This window comes from Diabrotica virgifera, chromosome 1 (genome assembly GCF_917563875.1).
Source record: "Diabrotica virgifera virgifera chromosome 1, PGI_DIABVI_V3a".
NCBI lineage: Eukaryota > Metazoa > Arthropoda > Insecta > Coleoptera > Chrysomelidae > Diabrotica > Diabrotica virgifera.
Window position 1 is genome coordinate 176,429,529 of NC_065443.1, and position 16,168 is coordinate 176,445,696.

At 34.6% G+C, this 16,168-nt stretch overlaps 1 protein-coding gene across 4 annotated transcripts in view; it reads left to right on the forward strand.

The window, feature by feature from the left end:
• The window catches only part of LOC126878895 (conserved oligomeric Golgi complex subunit 4), a 234,484-nt gene that overhangs the window by 201,065 nt on the left and 17,251 nt on the right, over positions 1 to 16,168 (forward strand). For 2 of the 4 annotated variants that reach the window (XM_050641789.1, XM_050641791.1), the window contains one exon: positions 10,927 to 11,147. The exons of 1 other annotated variant lie outside the window; for it this stretch is intronic. In XM_050641789.1, coding sequence (XP_050497746.1) covers positions 10,927 to 11,147 — 221 coding nt within the window. Of the gene's footprint in view, positions 1 to 10,926; positions 11,152 to 16,168 lie in introns of those variants that run through there. One more of the 4 variants, XM_050641790.1, reaches the window with a different exon arrangement.

Consider the following 16,168-nt stretch of genomic DNA (forward strand, 5'->3'; position numbering starts at 1 on the left):
GAAGACGACCTACAAAGCAAAGGTTACTGCACGAATTCAACATTAACGCAAAATAAATGAATATGAAAATATCAGCCCAAAAACAAAAAGCTTAGTAATAGCCAAAGAACCTATAAGATGCAAATTGGAGTTGGACAATCAAATTATACAGCAAGTAATGACTTTCAAATACCTGGGAATTAATCTATCAGCCGACAACAAAAGCGAAGAAGAGGTAAAACACCAAATAATTAAAGCCAGTAGAACGGCCGGATGCCTAAACGACGACACAATTTGGAAAAACAAACACCTAAGATTGGAAACAAAAGCCCGAATATATGTCAGTTATTAGGCCAGTTACACGGCCGAAACAAGACCAAATACAAGCAAAACACGAAGAGATCTGGAGACCAACGAAATGAAGATCTTAAAAAGGATTGCTGGAAAAGGACTACAGGATAGGGTAAGAAGTGAGGAAATCAGACGCATATGTGGGGTAGACAATATAAATACCTGGGTAAAGAACAGAAAAGAAGAGTAGAATGAACACATAAGCAGGATGTCTGAATCAAGAATAGTAAGAATAGCCAGGGACAAGTCACCGTTAGGCAGAAGAAGTATAGGACGACCAAGGAAAAAATGGAATGACTAGGGGCAGAATGAAAGGCGCCGTTGAAGAAAAACAGGCAGTACTGCCTATATAAAAGAAGAAGAGGAAAACTTTGAAGTATTTTCTTTCAAATGTGGCTAATTTGATTTCTTAATTGTTATAAACAAAGCTGCTGTGAATTAAAAAAAAAGGAGGGACCAACCTCGTCTCTAATTGTCCTAGGACAATTGAAGGGCTGAGTGGATGAAGGAGGTATGTAACAAAAAGTAAGTTTTGAGATATTTGACCCCAAAGTTTTCATTGTAGAACTTTTTTGTAGTTATTGGTGTTCAAATGCTTAAATAATCATACTGTTCTCATGAGTGGTGAAATTAATATGGAAGTTGAGAAAATGTTTAAATATCTGCTAACCAGACAAAAAAAAAAGATGTTGTGTACATACCTCGTTCTTCCACAAATATTTTGTATATTTCATCTTTGTCTAAAGGATAAAACAGCTTATATGCATACAATTGAAAATACTGTTGTGTAGATATTCAAAATAATATTTATTTTTAATACGTATACATATTTTAATAACACCAAGGATATCGAAAATTGTCACCCCTTAAGTTTATTCATTATTTTCATGCAAAATAAGCTCATAGAACCACCTGTGTTGTTCTGGAACGAAGGGAAGTTGTTGTGTTAAGTTATCAATTTTCTCTTTTGATAGTGCACCGGTTTTCCTGAAAAGTCTTGGAATGTCAAAATCTTCGGAAAGTGTGGAGGGCTTTTTCAAATTTTTAAAAATATTGACTTTTTTAAAAGGAGTACCATAATCGAAACTCTCCTTGAAGAGGTAGGACCCATAGGTATCTACACGGATCCATTTAATGCCATCACGGAAATATACTTTTTCATTTAGAACATCTTTTTTTCTATTCATCAGTTGCATTTTATTTAGAAGGTTCTCGGTGTCTTTGAAATGATGTTGCATATCAATAACCATATTATTCTTTTTATTGGCAGATGCAATAATCTCACGGTATTGTTGTGGAGTACAAATAGTTTGATGTTTCCTTAATCTTTTTTCAATTCGGCCAAAATCCCGGTCTGAATCCAAGTAGGAATGACCTACTTCAGGAAACTTATGGTCGATTATTTGGAATATTCCTTTTTGTATAAGATACTCATAAACACACACAATTAGGAAATTTTTGTTCTGCCCTGCACACGAATCTGTCCAAATAATTAAATGATTTTTTTGTTTAAGTGCCAGCTCAACTTCAATGGTTCTTAAAAGACAACTAGCGATCTCACTACTACCCCTGCATGCTTGGTCTTCAGTCCATGTACAAAAAATGGTTTTATCAACTTCTTTAGTTATAATATGTATGCCTAAATTATAGAACCACATTTGGCGGAGGTAAAATGCTTTAGAAGTACTGAGTCTAGGCAACGGCATCGTTTGTTGGAGGTCGAATGTCATATATGCAACACCATCTGAATTTTTGGCTAGTTCCCTGTCGATATTCTGAGCCTCAAACGCTGCTTTATAATTTTCAATATGTTCCTCATTTGCAGCACCAGAATCGCAAGTGCTGCAAGTGTCACTTTTCGGGTGTCCAAACGATAAGTTGAATTCATTGTTAAAAATATTGCGGTACGTGCATTCTTCAACTTTAAATCGATTTTGGACTTTGTCTGCATTACATGTATCAATATAAAGTTTATGCATAATAGGAAGCGATAAAAGCGGAGACAGATATTTCTTATGGATATTGCAGTTTCTTGAATAATGAGATAATTCTGAAGGGAAACTTGAAATATGCTGGATTATATAAGCTACAACATCATCTTGAATTTTATTGGGTCTATTTGAGTGTTTTCCTCTTTTGTCTGGTAAACCCATCTTAATTTGCTTTTGGATTAAGTCAACCTTCTTCATGCTAATGTTGTATAACGAAACAAAAGCTCGTTTACATGTAATAGTTTGTTTTGCCCCGTATGTTACGTTATATTGGAATGAGGCGGTCTTGTGTTTTAAAGCTCCAGTTCTTTGTCGGTGTGTGGGGATTATTTTGATACTATTATACAGAAAAGAGTTTTTAGCATTTATATCCAGTTTGTACCACGATGACAAAATTTTTTCCCTGTCTTCAATTGTAAATACCTGGGAACACTGTCGGCGACACTTTTCGGGGCATAAATTAGTACCTTTGACAATATTCTTAGCAGGTTTCAACTCACCTTTATAATTTGTGTAGGCCTCTCCTCTTTGCCTGCAGAGTGTAGCATTTCGTTTCTTCCATTCATCAACATTTCGTTGCCTTTTTCTACTTACTTTTATTTTTGGTTGGAAATGTTTCTTTTTGCGATGGACTGTAGGCAATATATGCTCTTTTTCATTTTGTCCAACAATATTTTCATTAGATTTTGCCTGACTTACTAGTATGTTATTATCCTCCATTAGTATATCATTCTCTTCTTCCATCGGTTCATTATTACTCTGTGCATCTACCATCTCATTATCAATCTCGTTGTCTGATGATGAGTTGATGTAATCTTCCGGATCTGGCACGTATTCATCACTAGAGTTGTCCCCGAATAAGGTATCGCAACTTGAATCGTAGTTATTGTCTTCTCCATCATCTGAAAAACAAAAGATATAGTCAATTTACTGAAGTAGTTATAATAAACCGGGAGATATTAACAGAAGTTCAACCACGATTTTCTAAGTCCTGCTCTTTGCAATACTGGAAGGTTAGAGAAGGTACTTACAATTTGTGAAAAAATCCACGGGTTTCCTGTGACATTTTTCTGTGAAAATTAGATTTTCCATGAATAAAAAAATTGGGAGTTGCGATGAATTTTTAAGTCCTGCCATATCCATAGAATAACAGGATACTATCTATTTTATGAAGAAAATTTTTTGGGCAGGACGGTCGCAAAAGTACTTAGGGAGTATACATATATACAAATATGTAATGAAAATAATGAAATTTTCATGATTTTCTAAGTCCTGCCAACTTAATAAATTAATTATATTTATTTCAAAATGACCAAAAAAAATATTGGCATGACGTCACCTAATGTTTAACGGCACTTGTTTCTTGGAAAATTTTGTATAAAATTTTCACTCTGGTTCCGTGATTTTCTAAGTCATAAAATAAATTTTGTTACAAAATAAATAATTTCAGTATACATTATGCAAAATGGCAGGATGTTTAGTTACACCTTTTTTACTATATATAGTTAAAAAATTTGTAAGATAATTCGTGGAAAATTACACGATTTTCTAAGTCATGCCATTTCGCACATATCTCAAGAAGGTTAATATAAATCTATTTTCAAAGAGGCAGGATGGTTGTATAGTTATTTCGTATAAAAAAATTAAATTATCTGTCTGTAAAATTATTTCAGGGTGTTATACAAACATATTCATATCACCACATTTTTCTTGAGTCATACCATGTCGAGTATGCTTAAAAAACACTAATCTAAAACCGTTTACAACTTTACAAATGTCATCAGACCATCTGGTTGGCGGACGACCTCTACTTCGATATGCTTCGTCTAGAAGAAGCATATCGATGTCTTGTAATTAGTTTCTTTAAAATAGCTGCAGAACGCTTTTATTTGGAAAAACGAAAACTGGTACACTTATTTATCTTCCAGAGGTCAATTGTCAAATGTCAATTATCAATTGTCAATTTTTAGTACCGGTCATAGGGGTCCGTTTGGGTACGGAAACGGATATATTATCGAATAACTTTTCTGTCTAACTTCTAAGCATCTCTGACACTGGATTATTGAATTCTGGGATAGTTTTGTACTAAAAGGTACTTTTGCTTTAACTCAGAAGAATACGCAATGCAGTGTTCTAGAAAAATCGATGTGAAAAATTTTTCGCTTTTTGGTTTTTTGAGTTTAAAAGAATTTAGAAAAATTCTATTTAGAAAAACGAAAACTGCTACGTTTATTTCTCTTCCAGAGATGAATCGATTTTATCAATTGTGAATTTCTAGTACTGGTCATAGGCCTCCGTCTATTTAAAAGTACGCCCACCAATAAAACGAGTGTGATTCATGTGCCTGAAACTTTTTTATCTTCGAGAGGCCCCACACCAAAGAAACATAAAACATGACACGTTTCATGAAAATAAAACACAGTTAAACAAATTGAAGTCCGCACACACAAGAAGCGAGTGTGATTCATGCACATAAAACATTTTTATCTTGGTGAAATCTGTTTCAGGAAAGAGATCGTGTTGTATTTTTCGGTTTCAGTTTCATTGTTTTGGACAGTTAATTACGTGCATAATATGAATTCCAACCAAGAATTTAATATTGCATTGGTTTCTGTTGTAAAGTAGAATGAAGAGTTGTACAATTATTATAACCTGGAGAGGTACTCGAATAGGTAATGATAAGAAAATATCAGTTTTCTTTAAACCAGGACCCACAATAAAACAATGTAGATGTTTGAATACTCAGTCTATAAAATTATTTAAATTTGGGAAGATGATTACTTAGTTCGTTTGCAACCAAATACGTACTATGATTATGATGTTGGGCAGTAATAAAAAGTTGCCGCAAGAGTAACAACCTCGTCATCATTACTTTCCATTGTTGGCTATACAAATTTTCATTTTGTTTCTTTGATTAGTATATAATATGAAACGGTTTCGTCCTTCACAATTCATTTTGTTTCATGTTTTACGTTTTATGTTTTACTTCACGTTTCTTTGATCTGCGGCCTCCCTTAGAAAGTAATAAAGGTTTGCCATGACAGCAACGACCTCGTCATAACTTTCCATTGTCGACTATACAAATTTTATTTTTGTTTCTTCGATTAGTATATCACATGAAATCAAATGTTTTTTCACAATTTATTTGTTTCTTATTTCAAGTTTCATGTTTCACGTCTCATCTTTCACGTTTTATGTTATTTTAATCTGCCTTAGGAAGCATTTTCAGATTAGTTGAATTGTGTTAAATTGCCGTAAAATTATTAAATTTATTAATTGCCTTTATTGCAATTATTAATTGCCTTAAAATCAATTTGTTGTTATTAATTTATTTTGTTGCATAGCAATTTTATCCCGCCTTCTTACTTGTTCGAACACAAAATACACACGCATGTAACAGGCGCTGAGTTGCCGCACTCAACTCGTTTTCCTAATATTGTAGGATTGTAGATATTATCCTGATATTGTTTCCTATATTTGATAGCAAAATTTACTAACACTAACAACACCAGAATAACGATTTTTAAATACAGCATCTATCTACTTGCAACTTTTTGCATTGTGTTCAGGATAACATCAGGAAAAGGTGTATAATATAAAAATGGGTAGAAATTGCATTTTAGTGCATAACATGCATCCAAAAGTGCATAAACCTGTCAAAATCGGTGTATGAAGGGCAAAATTTTGTTATTTTTGAGGTTTATGGAGTTACGAATACGCAAGCAGAACCGACCTCTGAATCACCTAGTGCCCAGAGTTGCTGCTAAGGCACGCCATCTGGAGTTTCGTGGGATATCGGCAATAAATTAAAAAAAAAACAGAATATTCGATGGTTTTTGGGATGGCCGAACACGAATATGACATTACAACCGACCCTCGGAGCACCTGGTGCAAAGGGTGACTGATCTCGAATTTAAGAGAGTTTTTGGAGGTCGATTCTGATGGTGTATTCATGTTCAGCAACCACAAAACTCTTCGAGAAATCTACTTGCATCACTTTAGTGTCTGAAAGCCTCGAAATTTAAGAATACGGCGTGTATATCAGTCACCCCGGGCACTAGGTAAAGATCTGTTCTAATGTGACATTCTTGTTCAGAAACCCCAAAAACCACCTGAGTAATCTGTCTGTATCAATTTACTGCCGAAATTAATATATAAATATGGTATAGAAAATGCTTAGCAAATAAAAAGGTACCATAAAATATCATTTTATTATAATACTAAAATACAGGGTGTCCCATTTAAGAAAACTCAAAAAATACTCATTCCGAGTTTCAAGTTTCAACCAACCCCGTATACTAAAATTAAACATTTTGGTATACTATTAATAACTGACAATAGTAGACTATATTAAAAATCGTTTAAACATAAATTAATAGAAGTTTGGATATTAAATCACTAACAATATGTATAGGGTGTGAATGTTCCTACAAAATAAAAAAAAAAACGTAATTATATTTTAAACTACCTCGTATAATATTTCAAAACACTATATTTTATTAAAGAGAACATCGAGTAGAATCCAAAAATGTAAAAATATACAGGGTATTCCATTTAAAAAAACAAATTTTTGTCACCCTGTGAAAACGGGTAGCCCTGTATATTAGAAAATACTGTTAAATTATAGTCCTATCTGTGGCACATGTTTTACCTAAATAACTTTTTTCGTATATCTTACGACAAACGAGTAATTGGACTAGCCCACACTAATGCCCCACCCTGTATACAAAATAACCATAAAACCATCCTGCCTCTTTGTATATAGACTTATATTAAGATTCTTGAAACATGTGCAAAATGGCAAGACTTAGAAAATCGTTGACTTTTTCACGAATTTTCTTACAAATCTAGGACTCCTGCCGTCTTACAAGAACTGTTTAACCTTCCTGCCGAGTACCGAAAAGGTATTGATTGTATTTGAGTATTATAACTTTTTAAAGGCAGGACTTAGAAAATCACGGAATCAGGGTGAGAATTTTCCGCAGAATTTTCCAAGGGACAAGTATACTTAAACATTAGGAGACGTCATGCCAATATTTTTTTGATCATTTTGAAATAAATATGTTTAGTTTATTAAGTTGGCAGGACTTAGAAAATCATGAAAATTTCATTATTTTCATTACATATTTGTATATATGTATACTCCCTAAGTACTTTTGCGACCGTCCTGCCCAAAAAATTTTCTTCATAAAATCGATAGTATCCTGTCTATCTACGGATATGGCAGGACTTAGAAATTCATCGCAAAACCCTATTTTTATTTTTTGGGAAAATCTAATTTTTACAGGAAAATGTCACAGGAAATTTGTGGATGTTTCCACAGATTGTAATTACATCGTCTACCCATCCAGTATTGCAAAAGGCAGGACTTAGAAAATCGTGACTGAACTTCTGTATAATATCTCCCAGTCTATAAGGCCCTTAATCTACCCTTAGCACATTATAAGTCGTGTCTTGCTATGACAAATTACATAATAATCATAACAAAACAGTTGACCAAGTCATGACATAAAACTTTTGCCAAATTTGTTAATTTCCATATTCATAATAATAACAGTTGGAAATATTTTGTTAGATTTTTTAATTTTAATTAATGTCAGTTTTTACATAAGGAAAACTGTAGTATTACTTGTAATTTCGAATATCTGTTTGATTAAAAAAACAAAAGATATTAAACTATACATTTGAAGTCAGAGCAGAACTGTTTACCTCCAAGTTAACACTTGGACACATTGTGAAAGTATATGGCACTTTCCCTATAACAATAAAAAATAGGTACCATTAAATATAACAAAATATTCCTACGTGAATTTCATATTTTATAAAAAAGATACTTACATTCTTCTTGGCGAACTTCATTCTTGCCTGTAGAATAGTCACTACTTGTTGATGAAATTGGCATTTGTAGGTTAGAATTCTCATTTTTCATGGTTTGTATTATATTTTTGTCAATACTCTCGCTGGCAGTTAAAATATTATCATTTAAAGCTAACTGTAACATTATCTTTCCCCTTGAAGTCATTTCAATTATCAATGTGAGCAATATTACTTAACACAACTTAAATTCGCAAAACACGTGTTAATCACAACAATCGTTTTTGTCAAATGGTGAGCAGCTCATTCACAGCTAGCTGTTACGTGCATGAAGGCGGTATGTTACAGAACTTGATCAGGACACTAGTGGAAGAAGGAGGTATGTGCTATTTATGTTTCATACCTCCTTCATCCACTACAAATATAAGTAGTTGTTGATACATACCTCCTTCTGGACATTAGTATTTCTCTTAATATGGCTCTTAGAGTGCTACTGTTAGTTCCACAAAACATATTAACACATACCTCCTTCATCTACGAGAATAACTAGATTTTTGTAAAAATGTTACATACCTCCTTCATCCACTCAGCCCTTCAATTATTTCTCTTTTTAAATTTGTAAAAAAACTGAATCTTTCTAAATATGAAAAAATTATTTTTCTACGATAATTGTTAAAAAGTTTTCTTATTGTTTATGAGCAAAAAATCGAGATGTTCTTGCAAAATAATTTTGCAATATTTAAAACTATTTATTGTTATTTGTTTTAATAAAATTAGCAACCTAAATCTTCTTCTTTCGTAAACTATTCGTAGTATTACAATTCTGACTTATACTGTTGCAAAAAAAAATTAATTTGGGATAAACAAATTAAATAATTTTTAAACTATTTAACCGATCGCTTTGAAATTTTGACTATAATTTGAGTACCACAAGCCTCAGGATTCCTTGTAATGAGAAGGTTCCTTCATTTTTAAAGAAGTTACGAATAATTATAAAAATCCAAAATGTATGTCTTATTTTGCCATTTTTTAACGCAATAAGGATACAGATATTCGGAGAACGCCATATTAAAGCCTTGTATAGGATTTGTAAGTTTTTTACTCTCAAATTTGTTTCAAATGCTTCACTTATTGGTAATAGACGAAAAAAGCAAAAATTTACCGTTTTTTTATATGTATTTGTTCGTAGCTATGTACTCGTATATCAACAAAATCGGCTGCAGTAAACAAATAGGTCTTATTACAGGGGTCCAAACTACTCAAAAAATTTGTTTTCGGCCTGGAGGGGGTTGTGTTATTTAGGTTTTTTTTCCTTATTTCTCTGAACTATATATCTGCTAGTTTATAAACATCAGTTCCGAGTTGAGGTTTCTTGTTATAATAGATTGGATTTACTTATTTATCTCTCTTATATCTCTTTTATATTACCTGCATAGTATGTGCGTCTCATTTTCCAATATTGCCATCTTGTTTTTTTTGCTTTTCTCTTGTCCTTATCGATTGCAAACTTCGTTATAATCAGTTTTGATTCAGCTTCAGTTTCTAGGGGTTTTTTTGTTAATATTTAATATTAATGTTTAAATAAGAACTATACAGGGTGTCCAGAAACTCTACCGACAAACGAAGACAGGAGATTCTTCAGATAATTTTAAGATAATTTAACCCAATTCACTTAGTCCGAAAATGCTTCCTAAGGGAGCTAGAGCTCTTTGAAGATGGTGTCTTGTACTTAGTTTTTCTTAAATACCTCCAGAACGCTTCTATTTAGAAAAACAAAAATTGGTACGCGAATTTATCTTCAAGATATAAATCTAATCCATCCATTGCAAATTTCTAGTCCCGTTCATAGGCGTCCGTTTTGGGTAGGGCAACGGTTATTTTATCGCATAACTTTTTTATCTTTAACTTTTATGCATTTCTGATACTGGATTATTAAATTGGGAAGTATTTTAGTACTAAAAGGTACTCTTATTTTAAATCGGTAGGACACACCGTTTTCTAGAAAAATCGATTTGAAAATTTTTCGCTTTTTGAATTAAAAAAAAAATTAAAAAAAAACTGTTTAGAAAGACGAAAACTGGTACATTTATTTATATTCCAGAGATAAATCGATTTCATTAATTGCGAATTTCTAGTACTGGTCATAGGCGCCCGTTTTGGGTAGGTCAACAGTTATTTTATAGCATAACTTTTTTGTCTTGAATGTTTGAGCATTTTTGACACTAGATTATTAAATTATGAGGTATTCGAGTACTAAAAGTTACTCTTACTTTATGTTGGTAAAATACTTCGTTTTTTGTTAAAAAGTTCTTTCAATTTTTTTTCAAATTACAAAAACGAAAAACTTTCAAATCGATTTTTCTAGAAAACGGTGTGTCCTACCGACTTACTCAAGAGTACCTTTTAGTACTAGAATACCTCACAATTTAATAATCCGGTGCCAAAAATACATAAAAGTTACGGACAAAAAAGTTATGTGATAAAATACCCGTTGCTCTACCCAAAACGCACGACTATGACCGGTACTATAAATTTGCAATGGATGGAATCGATTTATCTCTAAAAAGTAAATACGCATACCAATTTTCGTTTTTCTAAATAGAAGCGTTCTGGAGGTATTTAAGAAAAACTAATTTCATGACGCCATCTTCAAAGAGCTCTAGCTCCCTTAAGAAGCATTTTCGGACTAGGTGAATTGGGTTAAATTGTCTTAAAATTATCTGAGGAATCTCCTGTCTTCGTTTGTCGGTAGAGTTTCTGGACACCCTGTATTTCTCTTTTTCTCTTTCAGTTAGGCGGTCTCGTGCTTGACAAAGAGGTAAGATCTCTAGCAGGTTATATTACGGCAGCAACTTCGTGGTCTGTTAGAGATAAATTTGCAAGGCTGACACAAATAGCAACTGTCCTAAATTTAGAACAAGTAAACGAGATACACGATTATTGGGGTAATCACGATAGTGCCCTTACTTGGAGGCTTACTCCTTCGGAGCTGAGAACGGTTATGTCTTTGAGGTAAGAAGTTTAAAATTTTATAAAGTTCACTTTTCACTAGGAGATAAAAAAGCGAATTAAAGTTAATGAACACACTCACAGACAAAAATATTGCATATTTTATTTTGAGTCTGTTTTTGAAGTATATTTTTTTCCTTTTGAAAAGTTTTGTACTTTTTATTGCTCTATTATTAAGTTGTGCTGGACTATACTACGTATATTCATTGTCAAGTAACTTGCATATTGAAGAGATACTACAAGTTTGTAGAGAAATTAATGATAGTCTAATTTTGGTTATAATTTATATACATAATTAGTAAGAGAAACAATAACGACAGTGGAACATTTTTTTACGGTAATATTCTAACAATTTAGTACTTCTTATTCCCACCTCTAGCTCTGGTTATAAGCTGCATCCTTCTAAGCATCCTTCGCAGACGTCAATTTCATTCCTCCTGTGTAGCAATTTTTTGGGGCTGTATTTCTTGATCGTATACGTCGTTTTAAAATGTCCCATGCATGTTTTATGAGATTTGCATCAGGACTCATTGGTGATCAGTCTAGACTCTTAATCTCAACAACCTCAAGATATTGTATGTCTGTTTTTGCGGCATTTTCACGAGTATTGTCATGCATTAGCACAAAGTTATCATACCCAATGCAGCCGACATAAGGAAAAACATGCTCTTCGAGGATGTTGCGTATCCAGTCAGCATTCATTCGAATATTCACCTCAATAAGCTCCGTACTACTCTTCCAACAAATGCCACCCCATAGCATAGTGGAACCTCCACCAAAGCTAAAATTGTGTATAAGATTAGGTAAATTCTGCTAAACGTTCCACCTCCTTCTTTATACTCCACCACGTCCATCTGGCTTCCATATTGTATTCTTGTATCATCTGTGAAAAGAACTCTTCTCCATTGATGTTCGTTCCAATTAACATGGACTCTTGCAAATTGCCACCGCTGGGTTTTGTCCCGTTGAAAAAGCCGTGGAACTCTGTCAAGCCCTTTAAGTCTTCTAGACACTGTTGTGACACTTACATTAACTTGTGTGATGAGTAATTCACTCTTGAGATTGGAAGCTGTAAGTTGCAATTTCGCAAAGATCTCGTGGCGTTTTACATCTTTTTCGTTCTTGACTAGGTATGTATTCTCCAGTCTCGTTATATCGCTTTACTTTATGAGAAATAGTCGATTGATGGATACGCAGTCTTCGCGCAATATCTTCTTGTCTTTACACCAGGCTTTGGAAACCAGCGTGCACTATGGATGCGCCCTTAGCATTCATGTCCCCGATTATTATCTGTATGTCTTTTTTGGTGACTGATTGTATGCGGTGTCTAGATGTTGGTAAAACATTTTTTTCTTATGGTCCTTCTCTTCAGTAGGACAGTGAATGTTGATAATTGTCATATTAAAGAACTGTGATTTAATTCGTAATTTACACATACTTTCACTTAACGGTTGGAAGTCTAGTATATTGCATTTTATTTTCTTGTCCACTATGAACGCTACTCCCAGCTCTTTACTGCCAATTGGTTTGCCACTTTGTAGAATAATGTGTGTTCTTGGGTCTCTGATATCATTACCTAGCCATTTTGTTTCTTGAATTGCAGCAATTGCGATTTTGTATCTAGATAATTCGTTTATAAGGTTTCTCTGCGCACCTGGTTTATTCAATGTTCTGACACTCCACGGTCCATATTTCGATCTCGAATTCCATATTTCATTGCCTAAGTCGTCGCCGGTCAATCCGTCCTATACTCCGAGGCTCATCTGTGGATTCCGTAACTGTAGTATTTTTCCAGGGATGCGTAGTAGGCCCATAGCACAACCCCCTTTTTGGAGGACCATTTCTCCCTTCCTCGTCAGGCTTGACCCTACTTTCCACTGGGGTTGGTTACCCAATCTCTGGTAAGGTTACTTTTATCTCTAATAAATTGTAATATACGTAAAAAATGCCAGCCTAACTCATTCATGAATAAAAAAAAATACGTAACATTTCAATAATAAAAAAATAAACAAAAAATAATTATTGAAGATAAAATATGCAATATTTTTGTCTTTGAGTATATTATATGAATAACTTTTTGAGATATCAGATGACGAGAGATACGATAGACAGTGACAAATACTTTTTCCGTGGAAGCCGCATGTTGTTAACACATCGTACTGTAGTCATTTGGCTTATTGTACATCTTCCATTCACTCGTGATATCCATTCCAGGATTCTAGAACCCTGTACCAGGTTTTATGCAAGTCTATAGGATGGGTACTATATGTTTTTGAAGTTAGTCGGTAGTATCCGAAAAGTGCTTGCCGCCTGCTATATAATGACTCGCAGTCTTGCAAGATATTGTAGACTATTGTAGGTCCTCAGCTACTACAGAGTCTGCAACTTGAAGTCCTCATGAAACAGTCCCATTGTATTCAGGTGTCCCTCGATTGGCGCATGTCTAGTAAGAAAGCCTAATATGACTCGTGAGCTGATTCCTGCTTGTTTTCCACAGTACTTCACACTACTAGCATTCGAAAACACTCATGCTATTTCTCTTGCACAGTGAAAAACAGAATTTATATTCTAAAGGAATGGAAATGTTTAAAAATGTAAAAACATTTTTAATTTCTTTGCAATCTGAAAATGCAGCAGCATTATACTCTAGTCAAATCGGAGAGTGCAGGAAGAGTCTATACCGGTTTCGGGGATTTTTTCCCCTCATCAGTAGTCCCATATCCTCTTCTCTTCAATTCCACCAGGTACTCCGCTTTGGGCCTTTCCGGATTGCAAAGAAAGAAATGCCACGGATATCGTAGACACATCTACCAAGAACCAAAATAAGTTCTCAAACAAGTGGTGCAGAAAACGACAATAAATATCGTTCTCACACCACTAGATTGACAACAGGTGGAACTTCTCTGGTTACTACCCCCGTGATTTTCAAAAATTATAAATCATACGGGTGCCGAGACGAAATTAAGATGAGGGGAAAAAAACTAAGTTTTTAATCTAATAGCACATAAAACAAAATCCAAAAATGTTATTCTACATCCTACCAGACTGAAAACAATGGGAACCTTCTCTGGTAACAGCTCCGAGGCTTCTACGATTTGCAAGCCATAACGGATGCTGAGACTAAGGAAGATGAGGGAATTTTACAATTTATAATTCACGTCCCATCTGCTCAGCGCGGTAAAGTTCCAACGAGAATGGTTCTCTTCGTACTCCAATCAGAGTTAACATGCAAATCAAAAATGAATAACCATTTTCAATTTTGTTGCAACACGAAACTACAGCCGCATCATTATTCCAGTTCAATCAGAGAGTGCAGCAAGCACCTCTACCGGTTTCGAAACTTATTAGTCTCTCATCAGGAGGCACATATGCTGCTCTCTCTGACCCAACTAGGGTCGAATATACAATTTCCCATGTGTTTGACTATTGCCATGTGTTATGGTGTCTTTGGATCCAGGCTCTTTTCGGTCGCGGTCGATGCTTTGCTTGGGTCGCGGACCCAAGTAGTTTATAGCTAACGTTCTTCTGGCAACTCCATCAGCTCTGTCATTGCCGTGTATTATCCGGTGACCTGATATCCATACCAGTGTGATACTGTTATGTTGCTCCAGTCTGTCGAGTACCTCTTGGCCTTCCCACATGAGCCTAGAATTCACCTTAGAGATTAAAAAAGCATCCATGACTGCTTGGATATATGTACACATTTGATATGCTTTAGTTCGAAAACACTCATGCTATTTCTCTTGCACAGTGAAAAACAGAATTTATATTCTAAAGGAATGGAAATGTTTAAAAATGTAAAAACATTTTTAATTTCTTTGCAATCTGAAAATGCAGCAGCATTATACTCTAGTCAAATCGGAGAGTGCAGGAAGAGTCTATACCGGTTTCGGGGATTTTTTCCCCTCATCAGTAGTCTCATATCCTCTTCTCTTCAATTCCACCAGGTACTTCGCTTTGGGCCTTTCCGGATTGCAAAGAAAGAAATGCCACGGATATCGTAGACACATCTACCAAGAACCAAAATAAGTTCTCAAACAAGTGGTGCAGAAAACGACAATAAATATCGTTCTCACACCACTAGATTGACAACAGGTGGAACTTCTCTGGTTACTACCCCCGTGATTTTCAAAAATTATAAATCATACGGGTGCCGAGACGAAATTAAGATGAGGGGAAAAAACTAAGTTTTTAATCTAATAGCACATAAAACAAAATCCAAAAATGTTATTCTACATCCTACCAGACTGAAAACAATGGGAACCTTCTCTGGTAACAGTTCCGAGGCTTCTACGATTTGCAAGCCATAACGGATGCTGAGACTAAGGAAGATGAGGGAATTTTACAATTTATAATTCACGTCCCATCTGCTCAGCGCGGTAAAGTTCCAACGAGAATGGTTCTCTTCGTACTCCAATCAGAGTTAACATGCAAATCAAAAATGAATAACATTTTTCAATTTTGTTGCAACACGAAACTACAGCCGCATCATTATTCCAGTTCAATCAGAGAGTGCAGCAAGCACCTCTACCGGTTTCTAAACTTATTAGTCTCTCATCAGGAGGCACATATGCTGCTCTCTCTGACCCAACTAGGACAAACCCCGGCGTGCAGTCACGGATTGCAACGAACGAAATGGCAGGGATGCCCTAGCGGCAACTGCTAGCAAAAAACTAAGTTTTCAATCTAATAGCACATAAAACAACATCCAAAACTATTATTCTACATCCTACCAGACTGAAAACAATGGGAATCTTCTCTGGTAACACCTCCGAGGCTTCTACAATTTGCAAGCCATAACGGATGCTGAGACTAAGGAAGATGAGGGAATTTTACAATTTATAATTCACGTCCCATCTGCTCAGCGCGGTAAAGTTCCAATGAGATCCAACGTTCCAAGTTCATTTTTGATAAGATGAGGGAATTTTAAATAATTCACGTCCCATCTGCTCAGCGTGGTAAAAGTTCCAACGAGAAAGCTTCCTAAGTGCTCCACAAAAGAGCAAATGAATTAAAAATTTATA